We start from the raw sequence: 19,594 nt of genomic DNA, 5'->3' as shown, positions 1-19,594 counted from the left end.
AGTTTATAAGGAAAAATTAAATGTCAAGCATAGACAGAAGAAAGTCTGGGAAGGGAGTCTACCTTTATCCGGTATTAAAACAGGCATAAAGCCACAATTAATTAAAACCATACAGAACTTGTGCGTGAGAATACAGATCCATGGAGTAGAACAGAAAGTTCAGAATCATTCCAAACATAGGAATTTAGTGAAGATACACTATTCACATGTGGAATTGGAACAATGGAGTGGCCTTCTAGAAAATAATCAAGTTCTAGTTCATCTTGTCATAGGGATAAATTCTAAATGGAATAATGTTCATATTTTAGCATTTAACATTATATATTTAAGTATATATTCTAATATGTTATTTACATAATCCTACATAAATATGGTAAGTCTAGCCATTTGTTTTATTTATATTTTGATTGCCTATGTATTTATGCCATATATCTTAATTGTATCTTAGTATGTTAACATCATGATAACATTATAAATACAATGTTTTTACAAATTCACAGACATTCTGGAAGAGACGATGGGAGAATTCCAATATAATCTGAGTGGAGACAGGCTATGGAATTGTAACCTGGAAGCCATAAGCCTTTTAAATGATAAACTTAACTACATTATAGTATTAAAAAAAAAAGTCTACATGGTAAAAAAAAATCATAATTAACAAAATCAAACTAAAAAAAATAACAAGGAAAAATACTCAGATCCCAGACATTATATATAAACTTTTCTAGTAAATAAAGAAATGAGAGCTCCATAGAAAAATGGACAAAGATGTGAGCAGTTCATGGAAAAGGGAAAAACTAATGTCTCAAACATATTAGGAGCTCCTGGCCGGCTCAGTCGGAGGAGCATGCGGCTCTTGGTCTCAGGGTTGTGAGTTCGAGCTCCAAGTTGAGGGTAGAGAGCACTTAAAAAAATTTTTTTTTTTAGGGTGCCTGGGTAGCTCAGTCATTAAGCATCTACCTTCAGCTCAGGTCATGATCTCAGGGTCCTGGGATCGAGCCCTGCATTGGGCTCTCTGCTCCTCCAGGAGCCTGCTTCTCCCTTTCCCACTCCCCCTGCTTGTGTTCCTGCTCTCGCTATGTCTCTCTCTGTCAAATAAATAAATAAATCTTTAAAAAAAAAAAAAAAAAGAGCCGCAGGTGCTACCGACTGAGCCAGCCAGGCGCCTCCAGCTTTAGCATTTTTTTAGATCAAGCTTTCATTGCCCCTAGATTTAAAAATTAGCACAAAGGGCACTAAAAAACGTGGACTCATGCCCTGTCTTAGTCTCCCTCCCCGAGGCACCCACGCTCACTTCAGTTAGCCGATTCTTCTGAGATTCATCTCTGTATAAAACGAGCATTCTAGGGGCACCTGGGTTGCTCAGTCGTTAAGCGTCTGCCTTCGGCTCAGGTCATGATCCCAGGGTCCTGGGATCGAGCCCCGCATCAGGCTCCCTGCTCCGCGGGAAGCCTGCTTCTCCCTCTCCCACTCCCCCTGCTTGTGTTCCTGCTCTTGCTCTCTCTCTGTCAAATAAATAAATAAAACCTTAAAACAAAACAAAACGAGCATGCTAAACTGTTGGGTTTTGATTTATTGATTCTGGGCCTTATCTGAGGATTTCCTGTGATGATGGGTGAAAGTTCCATGTTTCCACGGGAAATGCAAAGTTAAGCAGGTCAAGAGTGGAGGCTTCCCAACAATGATCTGTGGTGGCTTCGGGGGGAGAGGGCACGATGTGCATATTTTCCACATACTTGACCCTGGAACCTTCTGGCATGCTTAGGAAGGGTGCGCCTACTGCTGGCCTGTACAGAACCAGATCTTCCCTGGGGGGTGGGTGAGGCTCTTCCCTGGCCATCCCCCATTGGACCTAAATGCAGGGACCTCCTGTAGCAGCTGAGGTCCTTCTGACAGCATCTGTGGCTCTTTCTCTCCCTAGATTTCGATACCCTCTTCTTTCTGGATTGTCTTTTCTTTAAAACCCATGGTTTTTCTTCACAAGACATGGTTTCATTGTATGCACTGGGGGAGGGGTCAGGCCCCACTGAGGGGAGGCATAGTAAATACTAGCACCTTCTGTCTACTTTGCCTGAAGCTCTGACTCCCCTGGACTCCCCTGTCCAGCACCCCAGACACGGGCAGGGACAAGGGTCAGAGCTGGGTCACCACAGGTCCTTGAACACCCGGGCTGCTGGCCATGCCCATCATTAAAGGAACAGACAAGGTTCTGCCCAGGGGTTCCTGAACCACCCACTGAAGGTCTGACTACAGGCTCCAGACTGGCTGTTCCCACATCCGGGTACCCCCCTCTTCCCCCCACCCCCAGCTGAACTCCTGCCCCTACTAGTCTGTTCTGGAAGACACTCAACTGATACAGGCCTGAGAGGCTGGGGGTGGAGTGGGGGGTGATTTTCTGCCCTGCTTCCTATCCTAAAAGCCCACCTGGGTATCCTAACAGCCATATGCTCAGTCAAGCATGAGCTGCCTATGCGAGCTTGCAACCCCCTTTCTCCAAAGACCCCACACTGCATCTCGACTTAATTCCCAGAGCAGAACACAGAGTCCTCACCCCACTCTGAGACCAGACCTCGAATGGGAACTCCAGAGAGCTACTGAGAGGCTGAACCAGGGTGGGGAACAGCTAGGAAGCCAGCATTATAGAAACCGCCCAGGGGAGGGTGTCCAGGGCCAAGACAGACTTGCCCTATCTTTCACTTAGGTCGGCACAGAGATCCCTCCCCTCCCCAGTGGGGACCTCGGGATCCCTGCAAGAGATGTGCCCACTCAAGGCTGCGTGCATGCCTGTTCCAAGAACTGCCCTCCCTGGGCCCACAGCCTGCCTGGAAGCCCTGCTCTCTCCCTCCCTCACGCCTGGACACACCTGTGCTGACTCCATCCTCTCTGGTTCCTGTCAGGTTCTGGGCTCCTGGTGGTCCTCTCTGTCCCCTTGGGCTGGGTTCAGCCTTCCAGCCAGGCCCCTAGGGATCGCCCTTCCTGCGCACCCTCCTCCCTGGAGCCACATTGTCCCAGGCGCCCTCTCTGCCAACATGGAGCCAGGAGCAGGTGCAGAACCCGGGGAGCGCCAGTCTCGCGGCTGAGAGCCTTGGGTGCCTAGCGAGTACACAGAACAGGCGGGTGCCCGAGGGTCCAGTAGGGCTGGGGTTGATGTGTTCACTCACCAAGGCAGGCTCCCAGGGGTGGGGCTGGCCATTCCCCAGCTGCTAGGCCGGCCTTCAGTAAGCCCCAGACCACAAGGGGAAGGCCTCCTGCACAGACCTGGGAGGCCGGACCAGAGGCGGGTGGGAAGGAGCACAGGATGTGTGCTAAGACCTGGGTTTGGATCCTGATCCTGCTGGTGATGGGTGCACCTGGATACATTTCTGAACTTCTCTGACCTCACATTTTCTTAGCTATGGTAGTCAGAAGGTTGTTAGGATCTGATGCAAAAGGAAAACTAGGGGTACCCGGATGGGCTTTAGAGATGTGGAACCCCACACCTTCTGTGCAAGTTCTGCATAAATGTAAACATGTGTTTTTCTAGGGAAGGAGTCAGGGGAGAAAGCTGGGACCCAGGACAGCAAAGTCTCAGGCTGTGGTGTGTGGTCCCAGAAAGGATGAGACCAGACAATGGGGGCATGTGAGGAGGGGGAGCCACATAGGAAAGGATGGGGGGCCAAGGGTCCCTCACAGGACACAAGGCAAGAGGGCCCTTTAAGGGCACAAGCGCCCTGCCTCCTCCCCCTGCAGGTGGACCACCTTCTCCCTGCGTGTCTTGCTGTGGGTTTTTGCACGGAATTTTATCTATGAATTTTGTGTCTAAGGCAGAGAGATCTCATGTATTAATTTATTCACTCAACGACTACTGAGTGACCTTCTCTCTGCCCCCTCCCCCCCCCGGGCACCTGCTGGGATCACTAGGCCCCTTGTGCTCATGGGCCCCAGGGAATCCCCTCCAAGTCCAGACCTGCCTCTCCCTTCTGACTTGCTTGGGAAAAGGAGGATTGGGTTGCAATTTGGGGTCATTAGGCACAGATGCCTTACCCTCTGGACTACCCTGACAAAAGTTTAAGTGTCTCTGACTGGGCTCACCCCCTCCTGGCTCCGGCCTGAGCACAAGGGGCGCACACAGCCTTCCCCACACAGCCCTCTGGGCGGCCTGATGAATGATTCCTTGAAGGCCCAGAACCCTCTTCTGAAAACGTGAATTCATACAGAGCCATGTCAGTAAATTTCCATGGCCGTGCTCCCCGGCCTCTCTGTGCGTCCTAAGTCAGCTCTGTGCAGGGGCCAAGGTCACCCAGGGCCCACTGCCAGGAGCGGGACAGGGCTGGTTTCCTAATATTTGCGGCTGTGGGAGCGGGGGAGCTTCCAAACGGGGAGCACAATGATATTCGTTGCGTGCTTCCGCCTGCCATCAGGGGCTTCGCTCCACAAACAGGAAAGTGAGGCAGAGAATCCAGGAGACGCTGGGCTTCTGTCCCCTCCCCAGGAGAGTGTGGTTGCCCGTGGTGGGTCCCAGAACGGAAGATCCGTGAGGGCAGGGCCCGTGTCACCGCTGAGCACGTGTCCCTGACTCGCCGCACACACAGCGTGTACACGCTTCAAATACACACGCTGAGAAAGCGCAGACAATGCATCGCCCAAGGCCGGCCCTGCCACTTCCTGGAAGCCCTCTGAGCTTCGGCACCCCCACTGTTGCTTCTCTCGGGGCCTGACGAGCCCCTGTGCCTGTGAGAGCCTCTGAGCACCCCCTCCTTGCACGGGCCCTGGCGGACACGGACACGAATCTTCTTCCCCCCGTCTGCTCTCTACTGCCTTGTTTGCTCCCTCTCCCCTCCATGCCTGGTGTGCGGGCTCCGGACAAGAGTGGCTCTTGCTCTCAGGCGCTTGGGCCAGTGTGAGGACAGGCAAGGGACCACGATCACAGGTGCTGGTGAGCCCTCAGCTTCAAGTCTGAACAGGGTGGGGAGCTGCAGGACGGGTGGGTAAGGGGGATGGGATAGGAGGGTAGGGGGCTGCAGGAAAAGTGGGGAGGGTAAAGGGGTGGGGTGCAGAAGGGGTGGGTAAGGGGGTGGATAGGAGGGTGGGGGCTACAAGTGGGGCAGGGGCTGCAGGAGGAGTAAGGGGGAGGAGGGCTGCAGGAGGGGTGGGTAAGGGGGTGGGTTAGGAGGGCAGGGGGCTAGGGGAGATGGGCTTGAACCGGTCCTGAGGAGCAGGTGGAGGGGAGGAGCCCTTGCAGGGCTAGGGAAGGGTGGGTGGGGACACCTGAGCAGTGTAGGGATGGCCCAGTCCCAGAGGAGCAGGGAGCAGGCACAGGTGGGGCAGGGCTCCGAGTGAGGGGAAGGTGAGGTAGAAGAGATTAGACTAGACTCTGCCAGTTTAGGGAGGGTGCTCAGCCTCTCCCCTTCTGCACCAGATCCTCTAGACCCAATAAAATGCTTATACTTTCCAGAAGAGGCCATTTCCCACGGGAGAGTGCTAACTCTGCCTGGACACCTGCCCTCCACCTCATTCCTTGGTCACCCTCGGGGACTCAGTCCCAGCCCTTGGGGGGCAGGCTCTCCCCCTACCATGTCCCCAGACTGCACCGGTGAGCCCAGCCAGCTGAGTGCCCCACTACCCTGCATACTGGGGGATCCCAGAGAACCCAGCCACCCAACCATGACGGGCTAGTATCCGAGCCTCCTTGGGTCACCACTGGTGAAGGACAAGGCCATCATTCCAAGGGGAGGAAGCATGGCATCTTCCAGAAATGGCAGCCACAGTATTTCTGGGGTCACATGCTCTTCTAGAACCCGGGCCGGCCTCTGAGTGTCTCAGTGGATAGGGTTCAGCAGAAGGGGTGCCGCGTGACCCTTGAAGCTAGGTCATAAAAGGTGAGGCAGCTTCCTGGGGTCTCTCCCTGGACAAGCGCCCAGAAGCTCAGCTCACTTGAGGCCTCCATGGAAGAGGCCACATGAGAGGCACAGGGACCCCGGGGCCCCTGCTGACCCGGCCTCCAGTCCAGGCTCCAAACAGGTGGGTGAGGGGCTTTCAGGTGACCCCAGCCCAGTGGCTGAAAGTGCGGGAGGGGCCCTGAGTCACGGGGCTGACCCCAGCCATCCTTCAAACCCGTGTAAGTGAACAGGAAAATCCTGTTATTTTGAGCCACTGATTTTGGGGGTGGGTTACAACGCTAGATACAGGTGTAGCGAGACAGGGACCTTCCTGGAATCTGCTCTCCTGAGATCTGGCCAGGAAGATGCACCTGCTGACTGTGATGGCCTGCCCCATTTGGGGGGGGGGGCACCAGCAGGAGGACGGCCAGCACGGAGGTGACGGTGTGGGGATGGCGCACAAGGCGCCCAGTCACTCTGCCGTCGCTGGGGCACCCCAGGGCCTGAGATGCAGTCCACACGCCTGCCCCAGAAGGGGAGCACCTTCCAAGAAGCAGGGGCAGCCCGTCTTCTGCTGCAGAAACTCCCCAGGTGGGGGAAAGCTGGAGCTCCTCCCACAAGTTCAAACATCCCAGCAATGCACCCCAACTTTACAGGCTGGTTCCTCCCAACTGTGTGTGTGGGGGTACGGAGCCTTGTCAACTTGCCCATCATTTACCACCGTGGCTTCCTCCTCCAGGCTCCCTCCAGGCTCCCACCACCCTCCCCACCCTCTCCCCTGCACACCCCGGTGTTGGTGTTCAGTGATTTTCCGCCAGGGGCGCTTTGCCACCAACTCCCCCACCCCAGGGGATCTTGGCAATGTGTGGAGGCATTTCTGACTGTCAAGTTTGGGTGGGGGCTGGTGCATGCAGTGGCCAGGGGCCAGGAATGCCGCCGCCCGCCCTACAGCATGGAGGGTGGGAGGCCCTGCCCTGTGTTCAGTCTCGATGGCCCTGGTCTCACTGTGTTAGTGCCTTGCTCCTTTGCTCTCCGTGTGAAGCTACACAATTTCCAAACAGACCAGATGCTGAGGCTGGTTTGGGCACATCTGACCCCTCCTGACACACTGGTGTTTAATGGTCTCCAGCACAGGGGACAGGCCTAGGGAGCTTATGGAGGGAGGCCACTGGACCGGCTTTGGAAGGAAGGGGACAGAATCTCCGAGGGGCCAACCGGGGCCACCCCTGGGAGCTGCTGGGAGGGGCTTCTCCAGAAGATGCTCACACCCTGCCAGGGGCCCAGGCCTGTGGGATGGTGGCTGATGAGTCCCATGGGGCGTCCCTCCCATCACCCTTTCATGCCCCACAGCAGCCCAGAAAAGGGCACCCCCAAACCAGAATGCCCTCACACCCAATCACTGCTCATTTACATCCGAGGCTATGGGCGACGGGCCCCACCCCGCCCTGGTTAACACAAGCCTCCTTCCAGGAGCCAGCGGATGATCCAGACCATGTGTCCCTGCCCCTCCCTTCCCCTGCCTGAGTGGGGGCCCTACAAGGAAGGAGGGAGCTGAGGACGTGAGCCCTGACTCTGAACTTGCCTGGACCACTGGATGCTGGGAAGGGAGTCCCTGCCTGCAGCTGGGCCCTGGCTGGCCGGGGACCAGCAGGAAGCCACCTGGTGCTGGTTTCAGCTGCATTCCCCAGCTCCAGGGACTGGGGCTCAGTCAAACCCACGCCCTTTCTCCCCTGACCCCCGCCGCCTTCATCCACCCCACAGGAGGAGCCCCCAACCTCCTGAGTCCCTGGGGGCATCCGCAGTGTTGAACTGTGGACAAAAATCTCCCCATGGAGGGGGGCGTGAGGTGCAGGAGAGAAGACCCCAGTACAAAGTAGCCCCACAAGAATGAGCTCTGCACTCTGATCCAAACCGCCAGACAGACCGAGAAACCGAGTCATGCAGCTCCCCACCCGATGGGAAAGGGAGGACACAAGCGTCACCTTCGCTCCCACGCGCAGGCAGTAGGCGGGAGCTCGGGATAAAGGCACACTGCAGGCAGAGCGTGGGCCCCGCCGGTGGGGCTCAGGGGACTGCACGGGGCCCCTTGAGCTCTTCTCCGAACACCACCTCCTGTCCCTCTCCACAACTTCGGGGACTGCTGACCGCGAGGTCCAGAGCCCGGCCCGGCAGGTACCGGCGGCCGGCACCGCGCATGCGCGCACGCCCCAGGTGCACCAGACCCGCTCGCGGGAACAGCGCCGCCCACGGGCTGCACTCACGCCCCTCCCACGCGCCCGGCCGCCCGGAGCGGCACAGGTGCGTTCAGTTTCAGCCTCAGCCCTGCGGCAGGTGCTTCCCTTACGCCCAGTTCGCCGATGAGGCAACGGAGGCTTAAGGAGGACGGCGATCCGCCCAAAGCGAAGAGCCACGCGCCGCAGAGCCACGGCCACGCTCGGCCTGACGGACCCCCACGTCCCCCCTCTGGACCCTGCTGCTTACAGGTGTTCACGGATGCATGTGCCCAGCCTGGCTCGGGCGGAGACACAGGCCTGTGAGGACCATCCCAGCCCGGAGAGTAAGGGGCAGGAGGCTCGACCCCAGGGCGTCCCGGGCCGCTGCGCCGCCCCCCGCAGTGGCCACAACGCACACGTGGCTCGTGCTACCGTCCTGGAGTGCAGACACAGGCCACTTCCGTCCTGGTTAACGCACACCTGCCGGCCAGGCCGCCCCCCGCCGTGTGGACCCCCCTTCTCCTGGGGCTCCATCACCCGTACTGCTGCTGGCCAGCGCCTCGCCAGCCCCCCTGCGGCTGACGCCGTTGGGGGGTGATCTGAGCAGGGCTCCCCAGACCTTGGAGCCGGGAAATGGGGGGGCCCCCTTGGGGGGGGGGGGTGGGGGGGGAAGAAGGGGGGGGGGGGGGGGGGGTTCCTGCCAGCAGAAGGTAGCATATTTTTGGAGTAACAGAATGTCAGAAGTAGTGGGATCTTAGGAAAATCTGATCCAACTCTCATCTCAGGGGCAGACACGGAAGGCCAGAAGGATGTGGCCTGGCTCTTGGCTCAGGGAGCCCCTGACAAGTGAAAAGCCAGTGTGATCAGAGGCCAATGGGGAGCAGGGGGAGCCCTGTAAACTCCTGGGCACCCCGGGGGCTTCAGATGTAAATGTATGCAACAGTGGGGGGGGTTCTTTTGGGGGAGAATTCCCGCTGCCCCTGCTCTCTGGGGTCCCGAGGTCAGGAAGCCTGCTGTGTGCTGACCAAGGCTGGGGCAGCCAGGGCAGGGCAGGGGCCTGGGGAAAACAGCAGGGTTAGCGCTCCAGCTGTCCCAGCTTCTGGGACTGTCCTAGGGCAGCAGGAAGGGACCTGGGAGCATGGCTGCAGCCTTCGGGGAACAAAGCTGGGGGGAGTATTTACAACTGGAAGGGAGGCTGGGAGGAAATGAGTCATAGCGGCCACACATCTGCTCCAGGAGCTGGAGATGCCCTGGGCAGGGGGGGCAGTGAGGATGGGGCTGGCCGCGAAGCGATTATTGCAAAGAGAAGAGAATGTATTTACTTTCTCCACCAAACCGGCGGACACTTAATTTTCCATCCCTTTTTTAAAACTACACACACTATTTTTTTTAAAGGCACCTGCACATTCCAAAATAGAGGGGCCTCCTACAAGAACCCTAAAATGCAAGGAGCATCGGAACTGCCACAGCCCAGAGGAGCCCATGCAGACACAACAGCCAAATATAACGTGGTCCCTGAGTGGGACGCTGGAGCAGAGCCAGGACACTAGGAACAGCTGAGGAAATTTCGATGATGCCGTATCAGTGCTGGGTCCTGAGCCATAATAAGAGCTCAGCGAGACGGGGAATCTGGGTGTGGGGTAGGTGGGGTTCTCTGTACTGTCCTCTCAGTTCTTCCGTAAATCTAAGACTGTGCCACAAAATAAAGTCTATTAACATTTCAAAAGGCACCTACCATAAAAATGACTTTTAAAAAAAATTATAATGTAAATCATCTAAAATTATTTACAGGGGCGCCTAGGTGGCTCAGTCAGTTAAGTGTCCCTGATTCTTGGTTTTGGCTCAGGTCATGATCTCAGGGTCGTGAGACTGAGTCCTGTGTGGGGCTCCACACTCAGTGTGGAGTCTGCTTGGGATTCTCTCTCTACCTTTGCCCCTCCCCCTTGCTCGTGCATATGCTCTCTCTCTCTCTCCAATAAATATCTTTAAAAAATAAATAAAGATTATTTACAACACTTATTAGTAGTTAAATTCTGGGTGAGTCAGGTTGGATGCAGATTTTCAACTGTGCGGGGCATCAGCGCCCCTAACCCCCGTGTGACTCCAGGGTCAACTGTAGTGTCATTATTCCCATTTACAGAAGAGGAAACTGAGTCTCAGCTTGGGTAACCTGCCCCAGGACCCCCAGGCTGATCTGGTGGAGGGAGCAGGTGCTTCTCCAGCGGGCCGGGCTGTGGCGAGCACACCTGTAGCCAACACCGCCTAGTAGGTGCTCTGGGGACCCAGGTGCCTCTTGGGTGTGGAGGCAGGGTGACCGCCCCAGGGGCCTGGAGAATATCCTCCAGGTGACAATGACACAGGCTGTGCCTTTCAAGAGCTCTGACAGCTGCTGGTGGCCTCGAGCCATCCCCTGGGGGCCCTGGGGTGGTGTTGGGGGGTGAGACCAGCCTGGGGAGAGCAGAGAGAGCTATGGGGGGCTGTGGGAACTCTGGGGGCACTGGAGAAAGCTCAGCAGAGGCACAGTGAAAACCTACAGTGGGAGGAGCTCAGCTTCCGGACTTTCCCGGCTTCTGGGGGTGATTCCAGCCCATAAGAGCAGGTCACCAGCCGTGAGTCCAGATTCTACTTAGCTGCTCACTGTAGGGGCAGTTCTGCAAACACAGCGTGAACGACTTCGCTGGGGCTTTGGGCTGTGCCTCCTGGGAGAGGGGGGTGGTTTGTGGATGGCCCACTGCTGGGCCCACTGGCACCCAGAAATGCACAAGTCTATGGACGGCACCGCCTGGGGTCCCTGGTGAGCCAAGTGGGTCTCCGGACAGAAAGTGAATTTTGCTCTGAGAACATCACCTCCTGGTCCCCTTGACACAGTCACGGTGTCAGGGCAGCTCTGAGGAGTGCAGGAAGACTTACAATCGGATCTGCTTCTCTCCTTTGACGCATTTCAGCTCTGTGGCCTTGCCTGTACCCCCAGCCACACCCCTGGGCTGTCTTCTGGTCTGCGTGGTGGGGGGGCGGTTCACGGCAGACTTGGGGTGACTGCCTGCAGCTGGGCACACAGAAATGCGCGTGGTGGCCGGGCTGTCACTGCTGTAGACGGTCTGGCCGCGCTCCACGTTGGAGCATGTGGTCCACGCTCCGTGGCAGGTGGGAGGAACTACTTTAGAGCAGCCGAATGCCTCACCTGCGTGAGGACTTGCCCACAGTCCAGGAGCTGAGCCCCAGCTGCCACTCTGCTCGTGTGGCCAGCTGCCGCGGCCACAGTCCCTTGTTCCAGATGCTTCTGAGCCTGCTCGGGCTTGGCCACAGTCACCACCCTGCGCCCAGAGACCAGAGGCGGGTGAGAGTCCAGACAACCACATTCCACAGGCAGTCCTCCAACCAGCAGCCTCCGAAAGGAAAGGCCAAGAGAGCAAACGGCCTTAGAAATTACAGACCAATGACTGAGGAATTCTAAAAGGGCTATCACACTTAATCTTGTTTCTATTTGACCCAGGGCAGATCTCAGGAATTGTACCCCTGGAATGTAAGGTCCACTTGTCTCCTCTCCGAAAGGCCTGGTGCTATGTAAAGAACACTCAAATCCTGCATTTGCTACTTGCAATTTGGCCCTTGAGATGTCATAACGCTCTATTAAAGTAAATGTTGGGGCCACGTGTGGAGTCCAGCCCTGGTGTGACCAATCCCCCAAGCCCCCAGAGCTGGCCAAGGCCTCTGTCAGCTAACTCCCATTGCCCAAGGACCCCTGGCTTCTATTGTTTGTGGGGGAGAGGGAAGGAAAGGGGGGCGGGGGGTGTTCCCTGCAGCTAAGAATGTGCTCTAGCGTCTCAGGCATCCGCACACAGAGGCTGGGCTCAGGCCAGCTGGGCATGTTCTCCGAGAGGCATTTCCTGTGCGGCTCCCAGACTCATACAGCTGCCCTGACGTCGCTCGGGGACCGAGACTCTCCAGCCCCCTTCTACGAGTGTGGCCCGGGGGCTGAGGACACAGGCCCTGGAATCACGCGGTCCGTGCTTGTATCCCAGACCCTCACTTCCGCCGTTACTCCCGGGACCTCGGTGTCCTCATTGATAAGCATAATCACAGCACCGCGGGGATTCTGCATCATGGCTTAGTGTCTGGTGCAGTGTTCACCCAAGAAACACAAGCCGCCATTACTCTGAGTATCGGAACCTGGGCAAAGTGGGCCAGGAAAGGCGGTCCGATTCCAGGTGATCGATTTTGCTGCAGGTGGACTAGTCTGGGGAGCAAGCGGAAGCTGATCGCAGGAAACAAGCTTCTGGTTTATCGGAGTGACCACAGGCTCCTGTTCCTTACGAGAGGGTTCTACGAGCATCTCAAGTCATGGTCCTAGGCCCACGTTAAGCCTTCACGGAAGCCTTGGGAGAGTTCATACCGAAGCCGGAGACTCGGCAGGTCCAGGCTCAGCAGGCACTGCGTCCATCCAGAGAAAACAAGGGCTCGGCCTCAGGCCCTCACAGTTCGGCTCCCCCCTCCCCGTGCATTTAAACGAACATTACAACCACCTTTGCAACAAGAAGCGCTGCTTCCCACTGTTGTGATACCATGGTGAGCCCATCTTGCAAACACTGAGAACACCCTGGTGCTCTGACTTCCGCTCAGCAGCGAGCTCAGGTTTCCCTCTTCCCTCACACTGAGTCACCACCCCTGGGCCCCGAGCCCCCAAGAATGGAGGTGTCAGGGCTGTGACTGGCCTGGGGGAGTCCTCCCACCTGCCCTCAGCCCAGAGCCCGACTGCGTCCACCGCTAGCCATTCTGCCCCCCGGGGGGTCTGAGCGCAATGAGAAGTTGGAATCCAGAAGCCCCTGCACCCTCCAGTGGGCGCATCTGTGTAGCCTCAACAACCAGCCCAGAGCAGGGGACCCAGGAGGCTTCATGTGTGCCTCAGGATGGGCACCTCAGGGGAGAAGAAATCCCAGGAAGCTTCTGGAAATGGAAGCCAACAGGCTGCCTGGGAAGGGAGGAGAGGCACAGCCTTGCAGACAAGACCCCACAGCCCGTTTCAGGTGCCGTCACTTACCCAGGGCTCCTTGGCAGATGTCCGTGCGGGTGGCCCCTCCAATAATAAACCGCGGGTCATTGCAGATCTCCTGGGAATGAGACCCACAGAGTGCTGTCAAGCCACCAGGCACATGCTTTTGGAGTTAGGACACCTCCGTTCCCAGTGGGTGCACCAGACGCCTTCTCCGCCATCCGCACCCCCGTCCCCCCGCCAGGGAAAGTTTTGCAGTTAGAGCCAGACTGCCATGGGCAACTTCTCGTACCCCTGCCCCATGGAACCCCAGCGCCCCGCACTGCCTACAGCCTACTTCATGTCTCTACTTCCTCTCCATCAGCTGTGGGGTCCCTTCATACTCTGGGGCCGCCCCATCAGCCCCACCAGCCCCTCTCCTCCATTCCTGCACATCAGCTGTTTTGTCTTCGTGGGATTCCTTTCCCACCTTGTTCTCTCCTGTTTCACCTCCTACCGTATTTCAAGCCTCCTTGCCACCTCCTCCATGAAGCCCTCCTTCACAGTCCAGCCCTCGCTCATGTCTGGGATTCTGAGCCCCGGAGCACTTGTACTCTGCCGTCTGGTATTTAGCTGTGCCCCGTCCAGTGTTGCTGGGGGGCGTGTACAGGGGAACGGATCTAGCCTTCTGAAGCCGCCCAGCGCGCGGGATATCGGCAGCATCCGTGTCTCGGGAAGCAGCTGCAGAGGGGTGCTGTGCGTGGTGCTTTATGTCATGGGGCCCTCTCCGGGATTCAGATGGGTACCGTCCCCATCTTACGGGGAGGAAACAGGCCACAGAGATAAAACAGTGTAAAACAATGTGTCCAAAGATAGCGGCTCTAAGTTACAGACAGCACTGGCATTTGCACTCACTGGCGGATAACAATAGCTTTGTACTCTTTCTGCTGCGAGGCTGCCTCTGACCGATTAGTAACAAAACTCTAAGGGTGTTACAACCTCACTGATTAGTAACAAAACTCACGATTATCCCCCCGCCCCCCACAGCCCGATGGAGGCAATCGGGAACAATTCTGGCCCCTCCCGCCACCCTCTCTGTTTCCTGATTCTGAAGCGCTCCAACCCAAAACCGCAGAGGAAGCCAGAGGAAGCCAGGCATAAATCTGGGCTTTCATTGGCTTGGGCGACCTCGGTGTGCCGGTGCTCCACCCCACACCCCTCGGTGTGTCCCTCTCGGTCAAGCAGAAGCCTTTTTTGGGTGGGGCCTGGGTCCGGCCCCCTGTCCCCTGTCCCTGCTCATCACTCTACAGCAGAGTGCATTCCTTTCACGCCTCGCCACGGTCCCCTCCCTGCTCAGGTCAGGCTGCTTGGGGGGATGACGGGACAGCCGAACCCGCCAGGCAAGCACTCATGCAGCTCATCGATGGACACACTGGGCTTGGTGCCGAGAGCCCAAGAATCACACCGCGTTCCTCTGTGTGCCAGGCTCTTCCACCAGCAGGATTTTCCACTGTTTCAGAAATTTTCCCACACCTCGGGCAGCCTCTCCAAAGAAGGCAAAGCCCAGGGTGGCCCCTGGAGGTGCCTCAGGAAAGTGAGCCTCGCGCATGGCATGTAGGCACTGGATTAAACCTGGATGCGACCCTGGGGACGGGGTCAAGGGCTTGGGCTCTGGGTCCGGACAAGCGGGGTCTGAACCCTGGCCCTGCCACTCCAACGGGTTCTAAGACCCGGGCAAGGTCCTCCACCTCTGTTGGCCTTGGTTTCCTCATCTATGGAATGGGGACGGTGTGACAAGTGTACCCCCCACAGGGTGTTCAGTGACACCAAGTGTCCTTGGTAAGCGCTCCACAGAAGTCAGCTATTGTTATTGCCACTGAAGAACAAGGGGATGATAGTCCCTGAATCTGGAGGCTACCAGAGGTCTGTGCTCTCGGGGCACAGGGGGACTCAGGCAGCCTGCCCCTGCTCCGACCTCCTCAGCACTGCAGCTGGTCTCAGCAGCGAGGTCAGGAAACCCCTCCCTGGGGAGGAGCACACCCTCCCACTCAGGGCCTGCCTGGCCTGCCTGCTCCCTGCTCTCCCTTCCTTGGGACCTCGTGTCACCAATTCCTGCTGTCTGCCTCTCACCCCTTCCTCCCTGGTGACTCAACACATGACACATCCCACAGCCTCTCAAATCCCACGGCCCGCCCTACCCACCACTCCCCTGTCCCTTTTCAGATACCCTCTCAAAGGAGCTGATGACGCTCTTCCTGCTTTGGGTCCCTCACTTGTGGCACCTACAGCACCCAGCCGACTGGCTCTGCACCACCTTCCCACTGCAGCTGCTCTTCCAAAGTCCCCAGTGACTCGCTGGTGTCCAGATCCAGGGGACATTTTGTTTCCCTCGCCTGACCCCAACCACAGCAGTGTTCGAGAAGGCAGGACGGAGGCAGAGGGTAGCTGTCCAACCCACAGGCCGGACAGAGTCCCGGCTCCACCCCGGACACCTGTGTGAGCAAATATTTAACTTCTGCAAGCCTCTAGTTCTTCAACTGCTGAATGGGAACATAACAGCCTCCCCCCCACCCCAACTTGTGCAGCTCGCAGCCTGTCTCATCCTGACATGGCGGGGTCCTGAGATGGCTCCAGATCTCTCGCCCATCTGGAAGCTCTACCGGCAGTTCTACCTCCTGGGCGACCTGCCTCCCCTCACCAGCCCCTAAAGTTTAAGGAGGCAGAAACTAGACATACTGTGCTTGGCACAGTAGGTGTTCAGCAAGTGCTTATTTAACAGTGAATGAAAGAACAAGTGAAGGAGTGTGCAAATTCACTCTGTAAACTGTGAGCGAGGCACTATGCTAGTGTCAGGTGAATACATTCTCTTTTATTTGTCACCTTCACAACTATAACTTCACTTGAGGCTCATTACAACCCTGCCTTCATTCATTCCCTGACTCCATGAAGAATCACTGTCCCTCTGTTCACAGATGTATCCCAAGCATTGAAGACAGTGCCTGGAGTGTTAACAGGCGCTCAGGACTGCTGGACGAGGTGGCACTGATCTCTGGGGACACACTGGTGACCAATACACAGGGGGTCCCTGCAGTTCTGAGGGAAGGACAGATAATACGTAATTATACCTATAAACTGCAAAAACACTTGAGGAAAGTTAGCAGGGCTCTGTGAGGAACAATAAAAGATAAAGAATAATAAATAAAGAGGAAAATACTTAGGCAACATCTCTCCTTTTAGATGAAGAAATGGAAGCAGAGAGGCTAGAGGTCCAGGCAGCGTCACCCAGCAGGTGAACAAGAAATGAACTCAAGTGCTGGGGACCCCACCTAGGGCATTTCTACTGCGCTTGCTGTTTAGGGTAACAGGTGACCTGGGAGGTCCAGAGGAGTGGACGCAGGGCGGCAACTTTACTCTCAGGTCAGGAATCTAGAGCCTGGGCTCCCAGGAAGCCTTGTTCAGATTTGGCAGGGGAATACCATGCAGTGTCCCATGGCAGGTGGGGCCTGCAGAGGTCCATGGCGAACCGGATGGACAACTGGAGGAGGGGGCAAGCTGTCCCAAGGCCTGCCAGGGCAAGGGGCGTGGGCAGGACAAGGGAGCTTAGAGGGCCCCCCGAGATTCCCCAGGGAGGATTCTGGGCCAGTGCAATGAGGAGGAGCATCTGGCTCTGTGCTGCATCACTCCCGTCCTTCGTTAATCATCAGGGTAAATGTTATGCAGAGGTCTCACCAGCTCCCATTTGGAAAAATAAACACGAAACTCTGATTGGATAAATCTTAACCGCGACTGCATGAGACAATCCTTACTCACAAAAGGACCAGGCTGCGGGTTTCCCTCTTCCCTGAAGCAGACACAAGCTGAGTTAGAGCTTGACGTTTCCTGGTCAGATACTGCCTCCCACCCTCCTTTCCCCGCAGACCTTCCTCCCACCATCTCCCCGCGGGAGTCCAAGCAAAGTTTCTCCCAGGGCTCCTATGTCGCCCCGACATCTTGTGGAGTCCGAAGGCGGCTCCCCTGGCCGGCCTGGTAACTGCACCGGAGGGCAGGGCGCGCCTGACTGGCGGAGGAAGCGTCGGGGTGGAGAGAGGCCAGGCCCACGCTGCGGACGCGCCTGCACCGAATAACGGGGAGGGGCGCGCACAGTGCGCTCCTGGCGCGCTCTCGGCGGCGGGCGCAGGCCCTCCCAGACCCCGCTGCGCTAGGCCGGCCGGCAGCCTGGGCCCCGCACCCTCCGCACTCCACCCACCCCGGGCCCCGCGCCCCCTGCCGGCCCCCGCCCCGCACACCCCCCACCTCGGGCCCCGCGCCCCCGCCGCCCCCCGCCGCCCCGGCACCGCACACCCCACCCACCCCGGGCCCAGCGCCCCCCGCCGCCCCCGCGCCCCCCGGCCCCGCGCCCTACCGTGGGCCGCTTCCACTCGATGCCCTGCGTCTTGCTGGAGGAGGGTCCCAGCTCCTTGAAGCCCAGGGAGGAAGGGATGGCCGGGAAGGAGGGGTCCTGGAAGAGCGTCCCGGCCTCCAGGCACTCGTCCCGCAGCGCCTCGTAGTCCTGGTTGAGGTACTTAATGGACTTCTCGTGCGAGCCCAGCCCCTCGGCCGTCTCTCGGTCCTTCACCAGCTTGGCCGCGATGCCGGCCATGGCGCGGGGTCTCGGCAGGGGCGCGGCGAGCAGGGACCGGCGTCGGAAGGAGCGCGGCCTGGTTGGGCGCGCTGCGGCTGGACTGCGGTCGGCGGCGCCGCGGGCGGTACCTCCCCCAGCAGGAGGCGCCCCCTCCCGGCGGGGTGTGGCCTCGGCGCCCGGCGGCGGGTGTGGCCTCGGCGCCCGGAGTGCTGGGGCTTCCCGGCGGGGTGTGGCCTCGGCGCCGGGGGTCGCGGGCTGCCACCTGCGGCCCAGACCGGCCGCCAACGCTCCGCCCCCAGGGCTGGAAGGCGGGTCCGGGACTAAATCAGCGGCCATCACCGGGGCCCCGACTTTGTGTCCAACAGCGCGCAGACGGCCTCTCATTTACCGCTCGCAGCAACCCCGGAGACGGGTGTCCCCCCGCTGGGTTCCCATCCTGCTGAGGCGAACAGCGGGCCTCGGAGAGGCTGGGTGACCCGGTGTCGCACCAGCGGTCGCGGGCAGCACGGGGATTCCGAGGCCTCAGCGCCTGTTAGAATCACACGCTGCACATCACACACAGGGTTCCGGGGTTGGCCACTCAAAATACATTCTGAATTTCGGGTTAGCACCAACATTTCCTCCGTGTAAGCATGTCCCGGATATTGCAGGGGCATACTTATACTGAGAAGGTACTCGTGGGGCGCCTGGCTGGCTCAATCGGTGCAGCATGCGATCTTGACCGTGGGGTGGTGAGTTCGAGCCCCAGGCTGGGTGAAGAGATTACCAACCCCAGGTATTGTTGTTTATCTGACACTCACCTTGAAGGGGAGGACGGAGTCAATACTGGTGGGGTGTTTGGAGAGCAGTGCCGGTGACCCCTCCCCCGGGGGCGGGGTGGTGGTGGGGTGTTGCTGGGAGGGAGGGAGCTTCTTGGCTCCATCCCGGAGGCGCGGGTGCGCTGGGACTGCTCGTCCTCCCCCTCCCTGCACTAGGAGGCAAGCATTTGTGTTTCAGTGGGAAACAGGGGGTGGCTTTGCCCTCTCTACCCTACCCCAGGGGACACTTGGCCTTGATGGAAGACATTTTGTATTGTCAGGACTGCGGATGGGGAGCCACTGGCCTCTAGTGGGTAGAAGCCAGGGATGCTGCTCAACTTCTTACACTCCACAGCAAAGTGATCTGATCCCAAATGTCAATAATGCTGAACATCCTGGTTTAGAGCACGACTTCCCAGCCTACCAGATGGTAACCTTTCATTGGGTGTGAGTTGTTTCATGACTCTGAGTTGTAGATAACATGGCCGCGGCAATGTAGGGATCCACGTGAATCCTGTCCAGTGCAGGGGTCTCCCCGCCTTGTGGGAGTCAGCTGAGGCGGTTGGCCCATTCATTTCAATATGCTTCATTTCATATAAACTGGTGCTTCTTGCACTTTCCCTTTGAACCAGATGTAGCATCTGCTTAGTTGTCTCATTTAATTAATGAGCTAAATTAAATCTTTAACGTGTTCATTTTATGGCTAGATGAGAGTCGGTCATGATTTAACGTTTTTGTTTTTTTTAATTATCTTTTAGGGGCACCTGGGCGGCTCAGTCGGTGAAGCGCCTGCCTTGGGCTCAGGTCATGATCCCGGGGTCCTGGGATCGAGTCCCACATCGGGCTCCCTGCTCCGTGGGGAGTCTACTTCTCCCTCTCCCTCTGCTGCTCCCCCTTCTGCTCTCTCTGTCAAATAAATAAATAAAATCTTTAAAAAAATAAATTATCTTTTAGCCTGAAGAACAGGAGGAATAGATAGTCCATCTTGAAGCATAGTTTGAGATTTGAGTATTTAGGATTTGTCTGCTAGACTATGACCTGTCAGGAAACATTTAGAAGTCTTTGGAATTAAAAAAAAAAAAAAAAAAAAGATATCCTGGGTGTTCTCCGCAATGTTAGTTTTTTTTTTTTTCTTT

At 57.4% G+C, this 19,594-nt stretch overlaps 1 protein-coding gene and 1 long non-coding RNA gene across 3 annotated transcripts in view; one reads left to right on the top strand and one right to left on the bottom strand.

The window, feature by feature from the left end:
• CAPN2 (calpain 2) overlaps positions 1 to 17,787 on the bottom strand; it is a 40,522-nt gene extending 22,735 nt beyond the window's left edge. The window contains exons 1-2 of the mRNA XM_035008637.1: positions 17,443 to 17,787; positions 13,110 to 13,179 (exon numbers count right to left, since the gene is read on the bottom strand). Of these exons, the coding sequence (XP_034864528.1) occupies positions 13,110 to 13,179; positions 17,443 to 17,679 (307 nt within the window). The 5' untranslated portion in view covers positions 17,680 to 17,787. The remainder of the gene's footprint in view (positions 1 to 13,109; positions 13,180 to 17,442) is intronic.
• A 406-nt stretch (positions 17,788 to 18,193) lies between these two features.
• LOC118012993 lies at positions 18,194 to 19,256 on the top strand. 2 transcript variants are annotated; one of them, XR_004679890.1, is made up of 3 exons: positions 18,194 to 18,436; positions 18,740 to 18,905; positions 19,217 to 19,256. It is a non-coding gene; the product is annotated as an uncharacterized LOC118012993 (long non-coding RNA). The 2 variants fall into 2 exon arrangements; XR_004679891.1 differs by having other exon boundaries at positions 18,740 to 18,888; positions 19,217 to 19,245.
• The last annotated feature ends 338 nt before the right edge of the window (positions 19,257 to 19,594 follow it).

The sequence above is a fragment of the Mirounga leonina genome, unplaced genomic scaffold (assembly GCF_011800145.1).
Source record: "Mirounga leonina isolate KUSES-001 unplaced genomic scaffold, KU_Mleo_1.0 Mir_152, whole genome shotgun sequence".
Lineage (NCBI taxonomy): Eukaryota > Metazoa > Chordata > Mammalia > Carnivora > Phocidae > Mirounga > Mirounga leonina.
This window is presented reverse-complemented; position numbering and strand designations above follow the sequence as displayed.